The sequence below is a fragment of the Coregonus clupeaformis genome, unplaced genomic scaffold, assembly GCF_020615455.1.
Source record: "Coregonus clupeaformis isolate EN_2021a unplaced genomic scaffold, ASM2061545v1 scaf3353, whole genome shotgun sequence".
Taxonomy (NCBI): Eukaryota; Metazoa; Chordata; class Actinopteri; order Salmoniformes; family Salmonidae; genus Coregonus; species Coregonus clupeaformis.
In genome coordinates this window covers 2,013-22,731 of record NW_025536807.1, presented here as the reverse complement: position 1 = coordinate 22,731, position 20,719 = coordinate 2,013, and the positions used below count along the sequence as shown (strand labels likewise).

The window sequence follows — 20,719 nt, the reverse complement described above, 5'->3', positions numbered from 1 at the left end:
TCAATAATCATTTCTATCAATGTAATTCGTCTTAACTACTCCATAAAAAGATTATATAAAATCTATCAAAAGATGAAAACCACTCAAAAGTCCTCGAGTATACAATGATTATGTTTAATTGATTGGTCTGACAACTGATGCTTAAAGTTAGATAAGTGTCTCCAGCTTCAGAGATTAGAATAAGCTAAGATAAGGAGGGGATTTGCCTAGAAGTGATTTATAGATGGCCTGGAGCCAGTGGGTTTGCCAACGAATATGTAGTGTGGACCAGCCAACAAGAGCATACAGGTCGCAGTGGTGGGTAGTATATGGGGCTTTGGGCGGGTGAAGAGCATGCATTTCATTTTACTTGTGTTTAAGAGCAGTTGGAGGCTACGGAAGTTGTGTTGTATGGCATTGAAGCTCGTTTGGAGGTTTGTTAACACAGTGTCCAATGAAGGGCCAGATGTATACAAAATGGTGTCGTCTGCCAGAGGTGGATCTGAGAATCACCAGCAGCAAGAGCGGTGTTTGAAGAATCTCAAATATAAAATATATTTTTATGTGTTTAATACTTTTTTGGTTACTACATGATTCCATTTGTGTTATTTCATAGTTTTGATGTCTTCACTATTATTCTACAATGTAGAAAAACCCTTGAATGAGTAGGTGTGTCCAAACCTTTAACTGGTACGGTATATCTTTTTTATAACTTTGGAGTGTAGTTTTAGACTTTTTTATTTGAGCTACTGCTGGTTCTTATGTTGCGTTTTACACGAAAAGGCTATTTAGCCTACTTCTATAACGCATTTTAAGCTAGTCCTTCAGTCAGTCCTGACATAGAAGTAGGCCTGTATGCTCCCCACTTCAAATAGCGATTATAGGCGAGCACCTATTTGTCCCTAGGCTAAATGCTCATTATCGGAGTAGATTGCTAAAGTGAAATGACTAACGCACCCTTTAGGGGGAAGAAGAGTCTGGTGGTGAACGAGATAAGCGCGCACCTGACAGAGGTGCCAATTTAATTTGACAGACCATTGAGATCCATGCAAAACACTCGCAGATACATGTCATTCATCCATTGAGGCCAGAAATATAACGCTGTAGCGTAGCAGTCACTCAAAGATTATTTCGTTTTCAACGTATTGAGCTAGGCTATAGCAGATATGAGGCAAATTCTATCATGGCGAAAATCTGACTTTATTTATTTGTTTATTTATTTATTTTTGCCAACATCAAACTTAATCTTTCACAAAATCGCCTCTATGACATGCCTCTTTATTACGACGGGGACACACAATTTCAGAACGCTCGATTTCAGAACCTTGGACAATTCCGATGTTCACAACCATAACAGCCTTGAACTCAAAGCACCTGGACAACCCGTCTTTACCTTTCAATTAACGAAGAAAATATTGAATTATCTTTAAAAATTTTCACATATCAACTTGAAATCAGTGAGTAATATTTCTGTTTTGCTTTGAAATGTTATATTGCTCATGTTTATGAACACATAACCCTAATGTCTATGCTTAATACTCTTTGATTTAGATTATGTCCCACATGGAACCCTATTTCCTATATATTGCACTACTTTGACCAGACTCCTATAGGCCTTGGTAAAAAGCAGTGCACTATATAGGGAATAGGTTGCCATCTGGGAGACACCCAGAGCTGAGCTAGATAGGCCTACTGAACTGATGCCATGCATTTCATTTTGCTAATATTGAAGCATTTTGTTTTCCACAGGCACTATTGACCATGGGATCCGCAATGTCTATCTCACTCCGCGAGAAGGCAGTCCACTTCAAAGATGGGCCGGACACGGTGGGCCACTTCTTTGAAGTCCAGACCCGTAAGAGCGGCAAAGACAAGACCCTGAAGCGCTACTCGCCATGGAGGTGGATAGTGAAGAAGAAGGGCTCCAAGAAGGTGCAGGCCCACGAGAACACCAACCAAAACAACATCGCCCATCTGAGTAACGAGAACCTGGAGAAGTCTCAGTCCTCCTCCAACTTGTCCACCCTCACCCTGGAGAAGTCTCAATCCTGTGACAAGCTGTCCACCCAGTACCAGAGCACTCCAGCCATCGCCAACAGCTCCAACAACGCCGCCTCGTCGGTCGAGAAGGCCCCTTTGACCAACTCCAACACGGCCCCCGACACGCCCCAGACGGTGATCGTCCAGGACCTCGACACGCCCAAGAGGCTGGTGATGGTCCATGCTACTACCGGCGAGCTGCTGCGCTGCCTGGGTGAGTTCCTGTGCCGGCGCTGCTACCTGATCCAGGACATGTCTTCCATGGACCCGGAGCTGTGGCTGCGGGTGGTTGACTGTTATCTGCTGGTCAACTGCTATCAGAACCAGAGCTGCATCAACCCGGCCATGGTGGTCTTCCTCTACATGCTGTGCCGCGAGGCGGTCTCCTCCGAGGTGGCCACCTTGCATGAGCTGCAAGCCGTGCTGCTTACCTGCCTCTACACGACCTGCTCCTACATTGGCAACCAGATCTCCTACCCCCTGAGACCCTTCCTGGTGGAGACCTGCAGGCAGACCTTCTGGATCCGCTGCATGTCCATCACCAAGCTGATGAGTGGTAAGATGCTCCAGATGAACACAGACCCTAACTTCTTCTCCCAGATGTTTGCTGACCTGAAGAACGAGAGCCAGAAGGAGGAGAAGAAGAGCCGCCTGCTCAGCGGTGTGTACAGCACTCAGTGAGGGACCTAGGGTAGAGGGGCCAGGGGAGGGGAGGGGCCTACTATAGCCTGAACTTTCAAAATGGGAGGGAGGAGGATTGGTTCAGGGAATGGGTAGAGGGTGAGCTTTGATGGGAAAATATGATTTATAGATTTTAAGGGTTAATATGAGGGTTAATTTGGCTTGAAAGAGAACACAAATCGGTAGGTATGAATGTGTAGAGGACTGAGGCTGTAGCTTACTATCTACTGTACCAGCTGACTGTCTGACGTGTGCACTGCCTACCACGGGAGGATTGGAGGCACACGAGTGACTGTGCTAGTGCTCACATCACACAGGCTGCAGCCTACCAGCCTACTGTTCTGACTGTGTGAGATGTGCACTTTCTACCACGGGAGGGAAGGAGGCACCCTTGTGTGAGTGGGCTAGTGCTCAGATCATGGTTGAACAGACAAGCTGCAACCCTGCCGCTTTAGACTGTGAAGTGAACACCCATGTTCCCCCACAGCAAGCACAGGACTGGACAGTTCTGGGGGACAGGGGTTCGTTTGAGGACCATTGGTTCTGATGAACTTGAACGAACAGTGTGACTGTTTTGGAATAAAATGCTATATATATTCTCTTAAACATCCAGTGTTGTGTCCTTATTGTTTTACAATTGATATTTTCCATGTCATTTTGAGATCTTGGTGGAGATAATACTTTACCAGTGGTGGAAAAAGTACCTAATTCAGTAAAACTTGAGTAAAAGTAAAGAAAATGACTCAAGTAAAAGTGAAAGTCACCCAGTAAAATACTACTTCAGTAAAAGTCTAAAAGTATCTGGTTTTAAATGTACTTAAGTATCAAAAGTGAAAGCAAAGGCTATATATCAAATTCCTTATATTATGCTAATTGCCTTTATTTTTATTTATTTATGGGAATCCAGGGACACAGTTCAACAATCTTTTACAAACCAGATCAGAGGCAGTAGGGATGCATTTTTCTTAATAAGTACATGAATTTGACCGTTTTGCTGTCCTGCCTGAGCATTAGAAATGTAACGAGCACATATTTTATTTCAGAATGTAGTCAAGTAGAAGTAAAAGTTGTAAAAAATATAAAAACTCAAGTAAAGTACAGATACCTCAAAGTAGTACTTCAAAGTATTTTTACTTAGTTACTTTACACCACTGTACTTTACTAATGATTAGTAAATGTTTTATAAGGGTCTATATTAAACATCTAATAAATTATCCAATAATTCATTTGAAAGTTTATAAATAACTATGTATAGCTTACTAACATTTGCAAATGTAGAAACAGCAATTAGTAAATAGTGAGAACTGTTTATAATAGCCTTATAAATGATCTATTACTGGACATTATTATAAAGTGTGAATCAAACATTTGATGAGATTATTTTGAACAATAATTTCAATTGCCCATCCCTAACACCAGTGGACAGACATACATTAATACACACATTCCTGTACCTGGTCGAAGTTGTCCAGAGCAGCATGAAGGTTGGCATGCATGCCAGTGGGAGGCTCGTTGGTGATCTTGATGGCATTCTCCAGGATGCCCTGAGTGAGGAGAGGAGAACAAACACACTTTTAAATTAGGAAAACACACCGTGTTATTATAAATGCATGTGTGTGTATGTGTGTGTGTGTACCTGAGGGATGATGTGCTCCTGTGGTGTGGGGGGCAGGCTCAGCACTCATAAACACTCTGTAGTCCTGGTGACTGCCCTCACAGCAGCGTTCCAGAAGCTTCTCCAACGACCCCAGCCAGCGAGCCACCAGGTGGATATTCTGACAGAGATGAATGAATGAATGAATGAATGAATGAATGAATGAATATTTGAATGGATGAATGGATGGATGGATGGATAACAAATGTAAGCGCGAACAAACTAATAAATTGATTAATGAAACAATGAATGGATGGAAGGATGGATGGATGCAATGATGAATGAATGAATTATGTTTTATGTACAGTATATAGCAGGATAGCCATACCTGTAAAATGACCCAGTGTCCCTCCTTAGCAGCCATCTCCATGGCGACCTCAGCCACAGCCTCCTGACCCTGACCCAAAGACACATTGTGGAGTTTCCCCAGGTCTATGGTGAACCCCAACTTCCTGCCTGTTACCATGGAAACAATATTTTCTCTCAGTGTGTGTGTGTGCTAAATGACGTATTTCATATTCATGCAGATTTACAGTGCTCTTTACATTACAAAATTAGTTGTCTTAGTGTTACCCAGTGACTCCACGTCTTTGAGAGGGTCTACTCCAGGAGACAGCATGAAGAATACAGGCGAGGCAGGTCCACTCTCTCTGAAGGACTTAGCAAACTCTGTCTTCCTCCCCTCTGTATACTTCACCCCCAACTTCTCCTCCACAAAGTTCCTACAGACAGAAAGAGAGTGCGCGAGAGCGAGGGGAGGGTATGTGGAGGGAGATTGATCGTCATTATAATTTGCCAGAGACATATAAAAGATGGGGATGGAGGGAGAGAAGAGGAGAGGGAGAGAAGAGGAGAGGGAGAGAAGACTGAGACTGTGGGAGGAGAGATTGATGGAGAGGTCCAATGTCACCCCCTGTGAGTAGCCTACATATTTGCCGGGTTTCAAAGACCATGATGCTTCATTCATAAACATTTTCTATTTGTTTTACAACCTTATTTGAGATTTAGATATTAGAAACAGTCATGTTGTATGGTGTCAAAGCCCCGCATCCCTAGAGTAACAACACATTTATAGTGTGATTAATGATGACATCTGGGTTGTGTTCAACTGCCCCCCCCATCTCTTTCTCTCTTTCAGTTCTTCTCCCCCATAGCATCAGGCATCAGCTCGGAGTCATTCTTCCGTTCTCAGTCTCAGGAGTCCAACAGCGCCAAGATATCCTGCCTTATCAGAACCCTCAGCAACGGAGAGAGGGAGTGGGGGATGGAGGGAGGGATAGACAGGGGGATAGGTGGGTTCCAGTCCATGATTAGGGGCTTCTCAAGCAGTCTTGGGGAGGCGGATGGGGATGGAGGGATAGAGGTAACCTGGGGGAGAGAGAGAAGGAGAGGGGGGACGGAGGGAGGGATAGAAGGGGGTCGGCTGGAGCTAGGGGAAGGGGGGAGGCTACAAATCATGCTAAAGGGGTTCCAGGGTGGGATTGGAGAGGTAGATGGGGAGACAGAGAGGGAGGAGAGGGGATGGAGGAGACTGGGAGACAAGAGGGATGGAATGGAGGTAACGAAGGAGGAGAGGGTGGTGGAGGGGGGAGTGTGGAGGGAGGGAGGATGCAGTCAATGTTTAGGGAGCTGAGTGGGGGGAGTATGGTTGGGTTTGGGGATATGCTCTCTCTGGATGATATTGGGGGATAGAGAGGATAGGGGACATGGATATGAATATGAACATGGGAGTGGTAGGGGTCAGGGGTGACATGGCTAATGTTGGGGTCATAAGTCATAAGCTCAGGAGTGAGTTAGGGGTCAGAGGTCAGGGGGTGAGGTCGGGGGTACAGGTGAGCATGCGGACAACATCCAATCAGAACTCTTCTAAGACCTGCAGCGTACGACAGGGAACCAAAATCAATATGGCCGCCACCGCCGCGACGCTGGACATGAACATGATGGACCTGGGCTGGTCTGACGACGACAGTGACTAGGAGAACACACAAACACTATTTTGTTTCTGTTATGTCATTTTCTTTTTTAATTGAAGCCAAACGTATACACGCCCCTGTGTGTGAGGACTGCAGGGGATAATAGTGAAGAATTATGAGCAGTGTGGATTTCCTCCTGCTAACTGTCATGTTGTTCTGGGCCCGGTTTCCCAAAAGCATCCTAAGGCTAAGTTCATCCATAAAGTTCTAACAATGAACTTAGCCTTAGGATGCTTTTGGGAAACCGGGCCCCTAGTCTATTGAAGCTTTTAAAGTGACATGTAACTGATGTGCCATATTAACAAGTGTTACATAGACCATAGAGCACTTGAACACCACTCCTTTTTAGATGCTAGGACTAGGTAAAGGGTACCATCCAATGTTTTCTGCTTTTAGATTTGTACACTTGTTAGACGATACAGTTGATTTGTTCAAAATAATAAGCTTTGAAGTAATGGGTTCTTACTGTGATCAAATGTGTGAAACTATTTTGCAGCTTGTACTGTATTGTTTTTCAATAAATTCAGAAAAATACAGATATATTCATACTAATTCATATGAAAAAACTTAATATAGCTTTATACATTTTCATATAGCTTTCAGGTGCTAAAACAGTACTATACAAATTCCTTTTATATTTCAATAGCAGCATGAAACCTGGCTTTGAGGGATATGTAGTAAAACATGCGTATTTTACATAAAATAACTTTTCTCTCACTTAGCAACATAATGCAGAAAATACACACCCTACGAATAACTAAAGAAAAAACTACCTTGCCTCTTTCCAACCTCCAAAAAGCCCTTTTAACCAACAGTCTTGTAGAGCATCAGGCCCCTCATCCTTCTCCACCTTCACCTCATTTCTCTCACAAGCAGAGTTCCTACCCTGACAGCTCACACACTGAGCAGCAGTGCCACCCCAGCCAGTACCCTCTTGGCTGGTCTCTCTCTGGTCTTGAGGCTGAAGGTCCAGACATAAGTGGTTCCTCTCAGCTTGGTCTTGTACAGGGGACACTCATAGATGTTACGCGTCTCCTGTCTGTCGTTAGGTACGGCTCGGACTGAGATGACTGGCATGGAGGGGGTAAACTCCTTCAGACGAGCCTCAGTGATCACCCCACCCTGAGTGTCCCATCTTGCACCTATGGGACAAAGAGGGAAAAATGAAGATAAATGAACTAGGATGTATGTGTTCATGAGAAGGAGAGGAGTGTATACCTTCCATGTATAGTCCGTATACGTATGCTCCCTCTCTGGCAGGCTGGTTGAACTCTTCCTTAAATTTCTTAGTCACATCCACAGTCAGGTTCATCTTATCTAACGGCCACTCATTCTTACGAGCCAGAGACTGCATCACCGCTGGAGGGAGAGAGGGTAGTTGAGCAAATAATTCCACTGAACAGAGAATACCAAGAGGCAACTGACAGTTACAACATAAGTTGGTTGGGTATGTTGTTTGTAAGTGTGTAGGGGGATGTGCGTGTATGCAAATCTGACCATAACTCTATCCTCCTGATTCCTGCTTATAAGCAAAAACTAAAGCAGGAAGCACCAGTGGTCAGATGACGCAGATGCTAAGCTACAGGACTGTTTTGCTAGCACAGACTGGAACATGTTCCGGGATTCTTCAGACAGCATTGAGGAGTACACCACATCAGTCACTGGCTTCATCAATAAGTGCATCGATGATGTCGTCCCCACAGTGACCGTACGTACATACCCCAACCAGAAGCCATGGATTACAGGAAACATCCACACTGAGCTAAAGGGTAGAGCTGCCGCTTTCAAGGAACGGGACTCTAACCCGGACGCTTATAAGAAATCCCGCTATGACCTCCGACGAACCATCAAACAGGCAAAGAGTCAATACAGGTCTAAGATTGAATCATACTACACTGGCTCTGACGCTCGTCGGATGTGGCAGGGCTTGAAAACTATTACAGACTACAAAGGGAAGCACAGCCGCGAGCTGCCCAGTGACACAAGCCTACCAGACGAGCTAAACCACTTCTATGCTCGCTTCGAGGCAAGCAACACTGAAGCATGCATGAGAGCACCAGCTGTTCCGGATGACTATGTGATCACGCTCTCCGTAGCCGATGTGAGTAAGACTTTTAAGCAGGTCAACATTCACAAGGCCGCAGGGCCAGACGGATTACCAGGACGTGTACTCCGAGCATGTGCTGACCAACTGGCAAGTGTCTTCACTGACATTTTCAACATGTCCCTGACTGAGTCTGTAAACCCAACATGTTTCAAGCAGACCACCATAGTCCCCGTGCCCAAGGACTCTAAGATAACCTGCCTAAATGACTACTGACCCGTAGCACTGACGTCTGTAGCCATGAAGTGCTTTGAAAGGCTGGTCATGGCTCACATCAACAGCATTATCCCAGAAACCCTAGACCCACTCCAATGTGCATACCGCCCCAACAGATCCACAGATGATGCAATCTCTATCGCACTCCACACTGCCCTTTCCCACCTGGACAAGAGGAACACCTACGTGAGAATGCTATTCATTGACTACAGCTCAGCATTCAACACCATATTGCCCTCTAAGCTCATCACTAAGCTAAGGATCCTGGGACTAAACATCTCCCTCTGCAACTGGATCCTGGACTTCCTGACGGGCCGCCCCCAGGTGGTAAGGGTAGGTAACAACACATCTGCCACACTGATCCTCAACACGGGGCCCCTCAGGGGTGCGTGCTCAGTCCCCTCCTGTACTCTCTGTTCACCCATGACTGCATGGCCAGGCACGACTCCAACACCATCATTAAGTTTGCCGACGACACAACAGTGGTAGGCCTGATCACCGACAACGATGAGACAGCCTATAGGGAGGAGGTCAGAGATCTGGCCGTGTGGTGCCAGGACAACAACCTCTCCCTCAACGTGACCAAGACAAAGGAGATGATTGTGGACTACAGGAAAAAAAAGAGGACTGAGCACGCCCCCATTCTCATCGACAGGGCTGTAGTAGAACAGGTTGAGAGCTTCAAGTTCCTTGGTGTCCACATCACCAACGAACTATCATGGTCCAAACACACCAAGACAGTCGTGAAGAGGGCACGACAAAGCCTATTCCCCCTCAGGAGACTAAAAAGATTTGGCATGGGTCCTCAGATCCTCAAAAAATTCTACAGCTGCACCATCGAGAGCATCCTGACTGGTTGCATCACCGCCTGGTATGGCAACTGCTTGGCCTCCGACCGCAAGGCACTACAGAGGGTAGTGCGTACGGCCCAGTACATCACTGGGGCAAAGCTTCCTGCCATCCAGGACCTCTATACCAGGCGGTGTCAGAGGAAGGCCCTCAAAATTGTCAAAGACTCCAGCCACCCTAGTCATAGACTGTTCTCTCTGCTACCGCACGGCAAGCGGTACCGGAGTGCCAAGTCTAGGTCCAAAAGACTTCTCAACAGCTTCTACCCCCAAGCCATAAGACTCCTGAACAGCTCATCATGGCTACCCGGACTATTTGCACTGCCCCCCACCCCATCCTTTTTACGCTGCTGCTACTCTGTTAAGTATTTATGCATAGTCACTTTAACTCTACCCACATGTACATATTACCTCAACTACCTCAACTAGCCGGTGCCCCCGCACATTGACTCTGCAACGGTACCCCCCTGTATATATAGCCTCCCTACTGTCACTTTATTTTACTTCTGCTCTTTTTTTTTCTCAACACTTTTTTTGTTGTTGTTTTATTCTTACTTTTTTTGTTTAAAATAAATGCACTGTTGGTTAAGGGCTGTAAGTAAGCATTTCACTGTAATGTCTGCACCTGTTGTATTTGGCGCATGTGACCAATAAAATTTGATATGATTTGATTTGATGTTACCTGTTAAGAAGGACTGTGGGTTAAAGAGTCCAGACAGCCAGACGACGGTGGGCAGAGCCAGGTCCTGTGTCCAGCTGTCCAGCTCTCTACAGCGCAGCAACACGTCATTATACCTGGTAAACACACACACACACATAGCAACACATCATCTTAAGTACACGTTGGGACAGTGGGAGAGTACACACAGTGACTCACCACTGGGCCAGGCTGTAAGTGGAGGGGTAGGCCAGTTTGGTCCAGGTGTCTGGGACGTTATCAAAGAACAGAGCTGACTGGATCTGCTCCATCTCTGAGGAGATAGCCAGCTCACCCTGGAAGGAGAAAAAAACATCACTGTTATGAGAGACAACTACCAATTCACCCTTATGTCATCTATCAGTCCTAGTCTAATTTCCCAGCTGACCCCTAGCCCCTAACCCACCTTCAGCCCCAGGTCCAGCTCCTTGAGTGAGCGTCGTATCTCGTAGATGAGCGTGTTCATACGTTCACACTCCTGGAAGCAGACCAGGATGTATGGTGATCTCTCAGCAGTCTTAGACGTGATGTCTGACATGTTGTACTCTTCTGGAAGCTTCTCCAACACCTCGTCTAGGATGGTCTTCACCTGCAGGGAGGATGAGGGATGAGTGTGTGTGGGCCCGCTGTATGTGTGTGTCTGCTATGAGTGTGTCTGTTATGAATATGCCTGGTGTGTGTGTGTGTGTGTGTGTGTGTCTCTGACACACACCTTCTCCTCTACGGTCTGTGAAGCCCCCTCTCCCATCACAGAATCAGGTGACTGCAGCTCCAGCAGTGTGTGGAAGAGGTTATCAGAGGTCACCGTCAGAAACTCTATCTCTGCGTTGGGGTGTAGTCCATAATGCACCGGGCTCTCGTGGGGCAGCATCTCATCTACGTAACCATGGTAACCCTGGTAGTCCAGGTTGGAGGGAACCACAAAGCCCGGAGCCAGAGCCAACTTCCTGTCAAACTGGTGGGAAACAGGATGGAAAGGGTGTAGGTTTATTTTTAACACTATCATCACAATCGTAACACACACACACACCTGGTTGGGCTGCATATATTCCTCCAGGTAGGTTCTACAGAGTCTTCTGTCCCAGTCGTCTGTGATGTGACCTCCATACATGATCTCTCCAAACAGATAGCGCAAGTCCTCCCACGGCACCTAAACATGCGCAAGCACACACACGCACACACAAAATACATGAACAATGACTCATCATCATCATCAATATAAACATCATCAATCATCAATACAGTCATGATCATCACCATCCTGATCACTATAACACGGTAAACAGTGACCTGTGAGTTGGCCTCCAGGTAGTTGTAGAGCACGTTGACAGAGATGGTGAGGTCTCCAGTGTTAAAGGGGTATTTCCTGTTCCAACCCTGAGGACCGAACTTACGCCTCTCAGCCACACAGGCATGAAAATAACACAGAGAGAACAGGATGGTCTTAAACTCCTGCTCTCTACTGCACTGATCCAATATGTCCTACAGAGAGATAGACAGAGAGAGAGAGAGAGAGCGAGAGAGAGAGAGCGAGGGTGGTTGTGGAAGGAGTTTGTGAGATATTGATAATATACAGTTGAAGTCGGAAGTTTACATACACTTAGGTTGGAGACATTAAAACTAGTTTTTCAACCACTCCCATTTCCTTTTAACAAACTATAGTTTTGGCAAGTCGGTTAGGACTTCTAATATGTGCATGACACAAGTAATTTTTCCAACAATTGTTTACAGACAGATTATTTCACTTATAATTCACTGTATCACAATTCCAGTGGGTCAGAAGTTTACATATACTAAGTTGACTGTGCCTTTAAACAGCTTGGAAAATTCCAGAAAATGATGTCATGGCTTTAGAAGCTTCTGATAGGCTAATTGACATCATTTGAGTCAATTGGAGGTGTACCTGTTGATGTATTTCAAGGCCTACCTTCAAACTCAGTGCCTCTTTGCTTGACATCGTGGGAAAATCAAAGGAAATCAGCCAAGACCTCAGAATAAAAATTATAGACCTCCACAAGTCTGGTTCATCCTTGGGAGCAATTTCCAAATGCCTAAAGGTGCCACGTTCATCTGTACAAACAATAGTACGCAAGTATAAACACCATGGGACCACGCAGCTGTCATACCGCTCAGGAAGAAGACGCGTTTTGTCTCCTAGAGATGAATGTACTTTGGTGCGAAAAGTGCAAATCAATCCCAGAACAACAGCAAAGGACCTTGTGAAGATGCTGGAGGAAACAGGTACAAAAGTATCTATATCCACAGTAAAACGAGTCCTATATCGACATAACCTTAAAGGCCGCGCAGCAAGGAAGAAGCCACTGCTCCAAAACCGCCATAAAAAACCCAGACTATGGTTTGCAACTGCACATGGGGACAAAGATTGTACTTTTTGAGAAATGTCCTCTGGTCTGATGAAACAAAAATAGAACTGTTTGGCCATAATGACCATCGTTATGTTTGGAGGAAAAAGGGGGACCTTGCAAGCCGAAGAACACCATCCCAACCGTGAAGCACGGAGGTGGCAGCATCATGCTGTGGGGGTGCTTTGCTGCAGGAGGGACTGGTGCACTTCACAAAATAGATGGCATCATGAGGAAGGAAAATTATGTGGATATATTGAAGCAACATCTCAAGACATCAGTCAGGAAGTTAAAGTTTGGTCACAAATGAGTCTTCCAAATGGACAATGACCCCAAGCGTACTTACAAAGTTGTGGCAAAATGGCTTAAGGACAACAAAGTCAAGGTATTGGAGTGGCCATCACAAAGCCCTGACATCAATCCTATAGAAAATGTGTGGGCAGAACTGAAAAAGCGTGTGCGAGCAAGGAGGCCTACAAACCTGACTCAGTTACACCAGCTCTGTCAGGAGGAATGGGCCAAAATTCACCCAACTTATTGTGGGAAGCATGTGGAAGGCTACCCGAAATGTTTGACCCAAATTAAACAATTTAAAGGCAATGCTACCAAATACTAATTGAGTGTATGTAAACTTCTGACCCACTGGGAATGTGATGAAAGAAATAAAAGCTGAAATAAATCATTCTCTCTACAATTATTCTGACATTCTTAAAATAAAGTGGTGATCCTAACTGACCTAAAACAGGGAATTCTTACTAGGATTAAATGTCAGGAATTGTGAAAAACTTAGTTTAAATGTATTTGGCTAAGGTGTATGTAAACTTCCGACTTCAACTGTATTAGGACAGCAGTTAGGGATGGGGAGGTACTTGAATATTCAAACCGAGCTTAGGCTAGAATTGGATCAACTGTTGTAAGTATTTCGATTCTTAAGACATTCTTGCACACAAGGATATACCATGATATATATATACACAGTTCCAGTCAAAAGTTTGGACACACCTACTCATTCCAGGGTTTTTCTTTATTTTTACTATTTTCTACATTGTAGAATAATAGTGAAGACATCAAAACTATGAAATAACACATATGGAATCATGTAGTAACCAAAAAAGTGTTATAAAATATATTTTGATTTGTTTATTTGAGATTCTTCAAAGAAACCACCCTTTGCCTTGACAGCTTTGCACACTCTTGGCATTCTCTCAATCAGCGTCATGGGGTAGTCATCTGGAATGCATTTCAATTAACAGCTGTGCCTTCTTAAAAGTTAATTTGTGGAATTTCTTCCCTTCTTAATGTGTTTGAGCCAATCAGTTGTGTTGTGACAAGGTAGGGGTGGTATACAGAAGATGTACTCCTGAGTGGCGCAGTGGTCTAAGGCACTGCATCGCAGTGCTAACTGTGCCACTAGAGATCCTGGTTCGAATCCAGGCTCTGTCGCAGCCGGCCGCGACCGGGAGACTCATGGGCGGCGCACAATTGGCCCAGCGTCATCCAGGGTAGGAGAGGGAATGGCCGGCAGGGATGTAGCTCAGTTGATAGAGCGTGGCGTTTGCAACGCCAGGGTTGTGGGTTCGATTCCCACGCGGGGCCAGTATAAAAAAAAAGATGTATTCACTAACTGTAAGTCACTCTGGATAAGAGCGTCTGCTAAATGACTAAAATGTAAGATAGCCCTATTTGATAAAAGACCAAGTCCATATTATGGCAAGAACAGCTCAAATAATCAAAGAGAAATGACAGTCCATCATTACTTTAAGACATGAAGGTCAGTCGCAAAAACCATAAAGTGCTATGATGAAACTGGCTCTCATGAGGACTGCCACAGGAATGGAAGACCCAGAGTTACCTCTGCTGCAGAGGATATGTTAAATAGAGTTACCAGCCTCAGAAATTGCAGACCAAATAAATGCTTCACAGAGTTCAAGTAACAGACACATCTCAACATCAACTGTTCAGAGGAGACTGTGTGAATCAGGCCTTCGTGGTCGATTTGCTGCAAAGAAACCACTACTAAAGGACACCAATAATTAGAAGAGACTTGCTTGGGCAAAGAAACACGAGCAGTGGACATTAGACCGATGGAAATTTGTCCTTTGGTCTGGAGTCCAAATTGGAGATGTATGGTTCCAACTGCCGTGTCTTTATGAGACATGGTGTGGGTGAACGGATGATCTCCGCATGTGTATTTCCCACCGTAAAGCATGTAGGAGGAGGTGTTATGGTGTGGGGGTGCTTTGCTGGTGACACTGTCTGTGATTTATTTAGAATTCAAGGCACACTTAACCAGCATGGCTACCGCAACATTCTGCAGCGATACACCATCCCATCTGGTTTGGGCTTAGTGGAACTATAATTTGTTTTTCAACAGGACAATGAACCAACACACCTCCAGCCTGTGGAAGGACTATTTTACCACGAATGAGAGTGCTGCATCAGATGACCTTGCCTCCACAATCCCCCGACCTCAACCCAATTGAGATGGTTTGGGATGAGTCGGACCACAGAGTGAAGGAAAAGCAGCCAACAGGTGCTCAGCATATGTGGGAACTCCTTCAAGACTGTTGGAAAAGCATTCTAGGTGAAGCCAGTAGTGTGCAAAGCTGTCATCAAGGCAACTGATTTTTTAATTTTTTTATTTCACCTTTATTTAACCAGGTAAGCCAGTTGAGAACAAGTTCTCATTTACAACTGCCACCTGGCCAAGATAAAGCAAAGCAGTGCAATAAAAACAACAACACAGAGTTACATATGGGGTAAAACAAAACATAAAGTCAAAAATACTACAGAAAATATATACAGTGTGTGCAAATGTAGAAAGTTATGGAGGTAAGGCAATAAATAGGCCATAGTGCAAAATAATTACAATTAGTATTAACACTGGAATGATAGATGTACAAGAGATAATGTGCAAATAGAGATACTGGGGTGTAAATTAGCAAAATAAATAACAATATGGGGATGAGGTAGTTGGGTGGGCTAATTTCAGATGGGCTGTGTACAGGTGCAGTGATCAGTAAGGTGGTCTGACAACTGATGCTTGAAGTTAGATAAGTGTCTCCAGCTTCAGAGATTAGGATAAGCTAAGATAAGGAGGGGATTTGCCTAGAAGTGATTTATAGATGGCCTGGAGCCAGTGGGTTTGGCAACGAATATGTAGTGTGGACCAGCCAACAAGAGCATACAGGTCGCAGTGGTGGGTAGTATATGGGACTTTGGGCGGGTGAAGAGCATGCATTTCATTTTACTTGTGTTTAAGAGCAGTTGGAGGCTACGGAAGTTGTGTTGTATGGCATTGAAGCTCGTTTGGAGGTTTGTTAACACAGTGTCCAATGAAGGGCCAGATGTATACAAAATGGTGTCGTCTGCCTAGAGGTGGATCTGAGAATCACCAGCAGCAAGAGCGGTGTTTGAAGAATCTCAAATATAAAATATATTTTTATGTGTTTAATACTTTTTTGGTTACTACATGATTCCATATGTGTTATTTCATAGTTTTGATGTCTTCACTATTATTCTACAATGTAGAAAAACCCTTGAATGAGTAGGTGTGTCCAAACCTTTAACTGGTACGGTATATCTTTTTTTATAACTTTGGAGTGTAGTTTTAGACGTTTTTATTTGAGCTACTGCTGGTTCTTATGTTGCGTTTTACACGAAAAGGCTATTTAGCCTACTTCTATAACGCATTTTAAGCTAGTCCTTCAGTCAGTCCTGACATAGAAGTAGGCCTGTATGCTCCCCACTTCAAATAGCGATTATAGGCGAGCACCTATTTGTCCCTAGGCTAAATGCTCATTATCGGAGTAGATTGCTAAAGTGAAATGACTAACGCACCCTTTAGGGGGAAGAAGAGTCTGGTGGTGAACGAGATAAGCGCGCACCTGACAGAGGTGCCAATTTAATTTGACAGACCATTGAGATCCATGCAAAACACTCGCAGATACATGTTATTCATCCATTGAGGCCAGAAATATAACGCTGTAGCGTAGCAGTCACTCAAAGATTATTTCGTTTTCAACGTATTGAGCTAGGCTATAGCAAATATGAGGCAAATTCTATCATGGCGAAAATCTGACTTTATTTATTTGTGTTATTTATTTATTTTTGCCAACATCAAACTTAATCTTTCACAAAATCGCCTCTATGACATGCCTCTTTATTACGACGGGGACACACAATTTCAGAACGCTCGATTTCAGAACCTTGGACAATTCCGATGTTCACAACCATAACAGCCTTGAACTCAAAGCACCTGGACAACCCGTCTTTACCTTTCAATTAACGAAGAAAATATTGAATTATCTTTACAATTTTTCACATATCAACTTGAAATCAGTGAGTAATATTTTTGTTTTGCTTTGAAATGTTATATTGCTCATGTTTATGAACACATAACCCTAATGTCTATGCTTAATACTCTTTGATTTAGATTATGTCCCACATGGAACCCTATTTCCTATATATTGCACTACTTTGACCAGACTCCTATAGGCCTTGGTAAAAAGCAGTGCACTATATAGGAATAGGTTGCCATCTGGGAGACACCCAGAGCTGAGCTAGATAGGCCTACTGAACTGATGCCATGCATTTCATTTTGCTAATATTGAAGCATTTTGTTTTCCACAGGCACTATTGACCATGGGATCCGCAATGTCTATCTCACTCCGCGAGAAGGCAGTCCACTTCAAAGATGGGCCGGACACGGTGGGCCACTTCTTTGAAGTCCAGACCCGTAAGAGCGGCAAAGACAAGACCCTGAAGCGCTACTCGCCATGGAGGCGGATTGTGAAGAAGAAGGGCTCCAAGAAGGTGCAGGCCCACGAGAACACCAACCAAAACAACATCGCCCATCTGAGTAACGAGAACCTGGAGAAGTCTCAGTCCTCCTCCAACTTGTCCACCCTCACCCTGGAGAAGTCTCAATCCTGTGACAAGCTGTCCACCCAGTACCAGAGCACTCCAGCCATCGCCAACAGCTCCAACAACGCCGCCTCGTCGGTCGAGAAGGCCCCCTTGACCAACTCCAACACGGCCCCCGACACGCCCCAGACGGTGATCGTCCAGGACCTCGACACGCCCAAGAGGCTGGTGATGGTCCACGCTACAACCGGCGAGCTGCTGCGCTGCCTGGGTGAGTTCCTGTGCCGGCGCTGCTACCTGATCCAGGACATGTCTTCCATGGACCCGGAGCTGTGGCTGCGGGTGGTTGACCGTTATCTGCTGGACAACTGCTATCAGAACCAGAGCTGCATCAACCCGGCCATGGTGGTCTTCCTCTACATGCTGTGCCGCGAGGCGGTCTCCTCCGAGGTGGCCACCTTGCATGAGCTGCAAGCCGTGCTGCTTACCTGCCTCTACACGACCTGCTCCTACGTTGGCAACCAGATCTCCTACCCCCCTGAGACCCTTCCTGGTGGAGACCTGCAGGCAGACCTTCTGGATCCGCTGCATGTCCATCACCAAGCTGATGAGTGGTAAGATGCTCCAGATGAACACAGACCCTAACTTCTTCTCCCAGATGTTTGCTGACCTGAAGAACGAGAGCCAGAAGGAGGAGAAGAAGAGCCGCCTGCTCAGCGGTGTGTACAGCACTCAGTGAGGGACCTAGGGTAGAGGGGCCAGGGGAGGGGAGGGGCCTACTATAGCCTGACATTTCAAAATGGGAGGGAGGAGGATTGGTTCAGGGAATGGGTAGAGGGTGAGCTTTGATGGGAAAATATGATTTATAGATTTTAAGGGTTAATATGAGGGTTAATTTGGCTTGAAAGAGAACACAAATCGGTAGGTATGAATGTGTAGAGGACTGAGGCTGTAGCTTACTATCTACTGTACCATCTGACTGTCTGACGTGTGCACTGCCTACCACGGGAGGATTGAGGCACACGAGTGACTGTGCTAGTGCTCACATCACACAGGCTGCAGCCTACCAGCCTACTGTTCTGACTGTGTGAGATGTGCACTTTCTACCACGGGAGGGAAGGAGGCACCCTTGTGTGAGTGGGCTAGTGCTCAGATCATGGTTGAACAGACAAGCTGCAACCCTGCCGCTTTAGACTGTGAAGTGAACACCCATGTTCCCCCACAGCAAGCACAGGACTGGACAGTTCTGGGGACAGGGGTTCGTTTGAGGACCATTGGTTCTGATGAACTTGAACGAACAGTGTGACTGTTTTGGAATAAAATGCTATATATATTCTCTTAAACATCCAGTGTTGTGTCCTTATTATTTTACAATTGATATTTTCCATGTCATTTTGAGATCTTGGTGGAGATAATACTTTACCAGTGGTGGAAAAAGTACCCAATTCAGTAAAACTTGAGTAAAAGTAAAGAAAATGACTCAAGTAAAAGTGAAAGTCACCCAGTAAAATACTACTTCAGTAAAAGTCTAAAAGTATCTGGTTTTAAATGTACTTAAGTATCAAAAGTGAAAGCAAAGGCTATATATCAAATTCCTTATATTATGCTAATTGCCTTTCTTTTTTATTTATTTATATGGGAATCCAGGGACACAGTTCAACAATCTTTTACAAACCAGATCAGAGGCAGTAGGGATGCATTTTTCTTAATAAGTACATGAATTTGACCGTTTTGCTGTCCTGCCTGAGCATTAGAAATGTAACGAGCACATATTTTATTTCAGAATGTAGTCAAGTAGAAGTAAAAGTTGTAAAAAATATAAAAACTCAAGTAAAGTACAGATACCTCAAAGTAGTACTTCAAAGTATTTTTACTTAGTTACTTTACACCACTGTACTTTACTAATGATTAGTAAATGTTTTATAAGGGTCTATATTAAACATCTAATAAATTATCCAATAATTCATTTGAAAGTTTATAAATAACTATGTATAGCTTACTAACATTTGCAAATGTAGAAACAGCAATTAGTAAATAGTGAGAACTGTTTATAATAGCCTTATAAATGATCTATTACTGGACATTATTATAAAGTGTGAATCAAACATTTGATGAGATTATTTTGAACAATAATTTCAATTGCCCATCCCTAACACCAGTGGACAGACATACATTAATACACACATTCCTGTACCTGGTCGAAGTTGTCCAGAGCAGCATGAAGGTTGGCATGCATGCCAGTGGGAGGCTCGTTGGTGATCTTGATGGCATTCTCCAGGATGCCCTGAGTGAGGAGAGGAGAACAAACACACTTTTAAATTAGGAAAACACACCGTGTTATTATAAATGCATGTGTGTGTTGTGTGTGTGTGTGTACCTGAGGGATGATGTGCTCCTGTGGTGTGGGGGCAGGCTCAGCACTCATAAACACTCTGTAGTCCTGGTGACTGCCCTCACAGCAGCGTTCCAGAAGCTTCTCCAACGACCCCCAGCCAGCGAGCCACCAGGTGGATATTCTGACAGAGATGAATGAATGAATGAATGAATGAATTGAATAATGATGATGGATGAATGGATGAATGGATGGATGGATGAACAAATGTAAGCGCGAACAAACTAATAAATTGATTAATGAAACAATGAATGGATGGAAGGATGGATGGATGCAATGATGAATGAATGAATTATGTTTTATGTACAGTATATAGCAGGATAGCCATACCTGTAAAATGACCCAGTGTCCCTGCTTAGCAGCAATCTCCATGGCGACCTCAGCCACAGCCTCCTGACCCTGACCCAAAGACACATTGTGGAGTTTCCCCAGGTCTATGGTGAACCCCAACTTCCTGCCTGTTACCATGGAAACAATATATTCTCAGTGTGTGTGTGTGAAAAATAATAATTGTCATATTCATGCAGATTTACAGTGATCTTTACATTACAAAATTAGTTGTCTTAGTGTTACCCAGTGACTCCACGTCTTTGAGAGGGTCTACTCCAGGAGACAGGATGAAGAATACAGGCGCGGCAGGTCCACTCTCTCTGAAGGACTTAGCAAACTCTGTCTTCCTCCCCTCTGTATACTTCACCCCCAACTTCTCCTCCACAAAGTTCCTACAGACAGAAAGAGAGTGCGCGAGAGCGAGGGGAGGGTATGTGGAGGGAGATTGATCGTCATTATAATTTGCCAGAGACATATAAAAGATGGGGATGGAGGGAGAGAAGAGGAGAGGGAGAGAAGAGGAGAGGGAGAGAAGACTGAGACTGTGGGAGGAGAGATTGATGGAGAGGTCCAATG

General features: G+C 44.6%; 2 protein-coding genes and 1 pseudogene across 2 annotated transcripts; 2 read left to right on the top strand and 1 right to left on the bottom strand.

Moving 5' to 3' along the window:
• The first annotated feature begins 1,206 nt into the window (after positions 1-1,206).
• Positions 1,207-3,306, top strand: LOC123489821 (cyclin-dependent kinase 5 activator 1-like). The gene is made up of 2 exons (XM_045220211.1): positions 1,207-1,436; positions 1,729-3,306. The coding sequence occupies exon 2, from the start codon at positions 1,741-1,743 to the stop codon at positions 2,698-2,700; it is 960 nt and encodes a 319-aa protein (XP_045076146.1). The 5' UTR covers positions 1,207-1,436; positions 1,729-1,740; the 3' UTR covers positions 2,701-3,306.
• A 3,693-nt stretch (positions 3,307-6,999) lies between these two features.
• LOC121566161 (dynein axonemal heavy chain 11-like) lies at positions 7,000-20,141 on the bottom strand. The gene is made up of 11 exons (XM_045220212.1): positions 20,131-20,141; positions 19,799-19,937; positions 19,616-19,705; positions 11,483-11,674; positions 11,223-11,342; positions 10,905-11,147; positions 10,599-10,781; positions 10,373-10,488; positions 10,178-10,290; positions 7,546-7,686; positions 7,000-7,469 (listed from the first exon to the last, which is right to left on the bottom strand). Exons 1-11 carry the CDS (start codon positions 20,139-20,141, stop codon positions 7,222-7,224), a joined length of 1,596 nt encoding a protein of 531 aa, XP_045076147.1. The 3' UTR covers positions 7,000-7,221.
• LOC121566157 lies at positions 15,198-18,434 on the top strand (annotated as a pseudogene).
• Positions 20,142-20,719: the final 578 nt, after the last annotated feature.

Excerpts from the sequence above, each read along its gene's own strand:
- LOC121566161 (XM_045220212.1), bottom strand. Across the intron at positions 11,343-11,482 it reads ACCTGGAGGCCAACTCACAG|GTGCCGTGGGAGGACTTGCG; the intron begins GTCACTGTTTAC and ends GCGCATGTTTAG. Across the intron at positions 10,291-10,372 it reads ACTTACAGCCTGGCCCAGTG|GTATAATGACGTGTTGCTGC; the intron begins GTGAGTCACTGT and ends TGTGTTTACCAG.
- LOC123489821 (XM_045220211.1), top strand. The coding sequence starts at position 1,741 with ATGGGATCCGCAATGTCTATCTCACTCCGCGAGAAGGCAGTCCACTTC.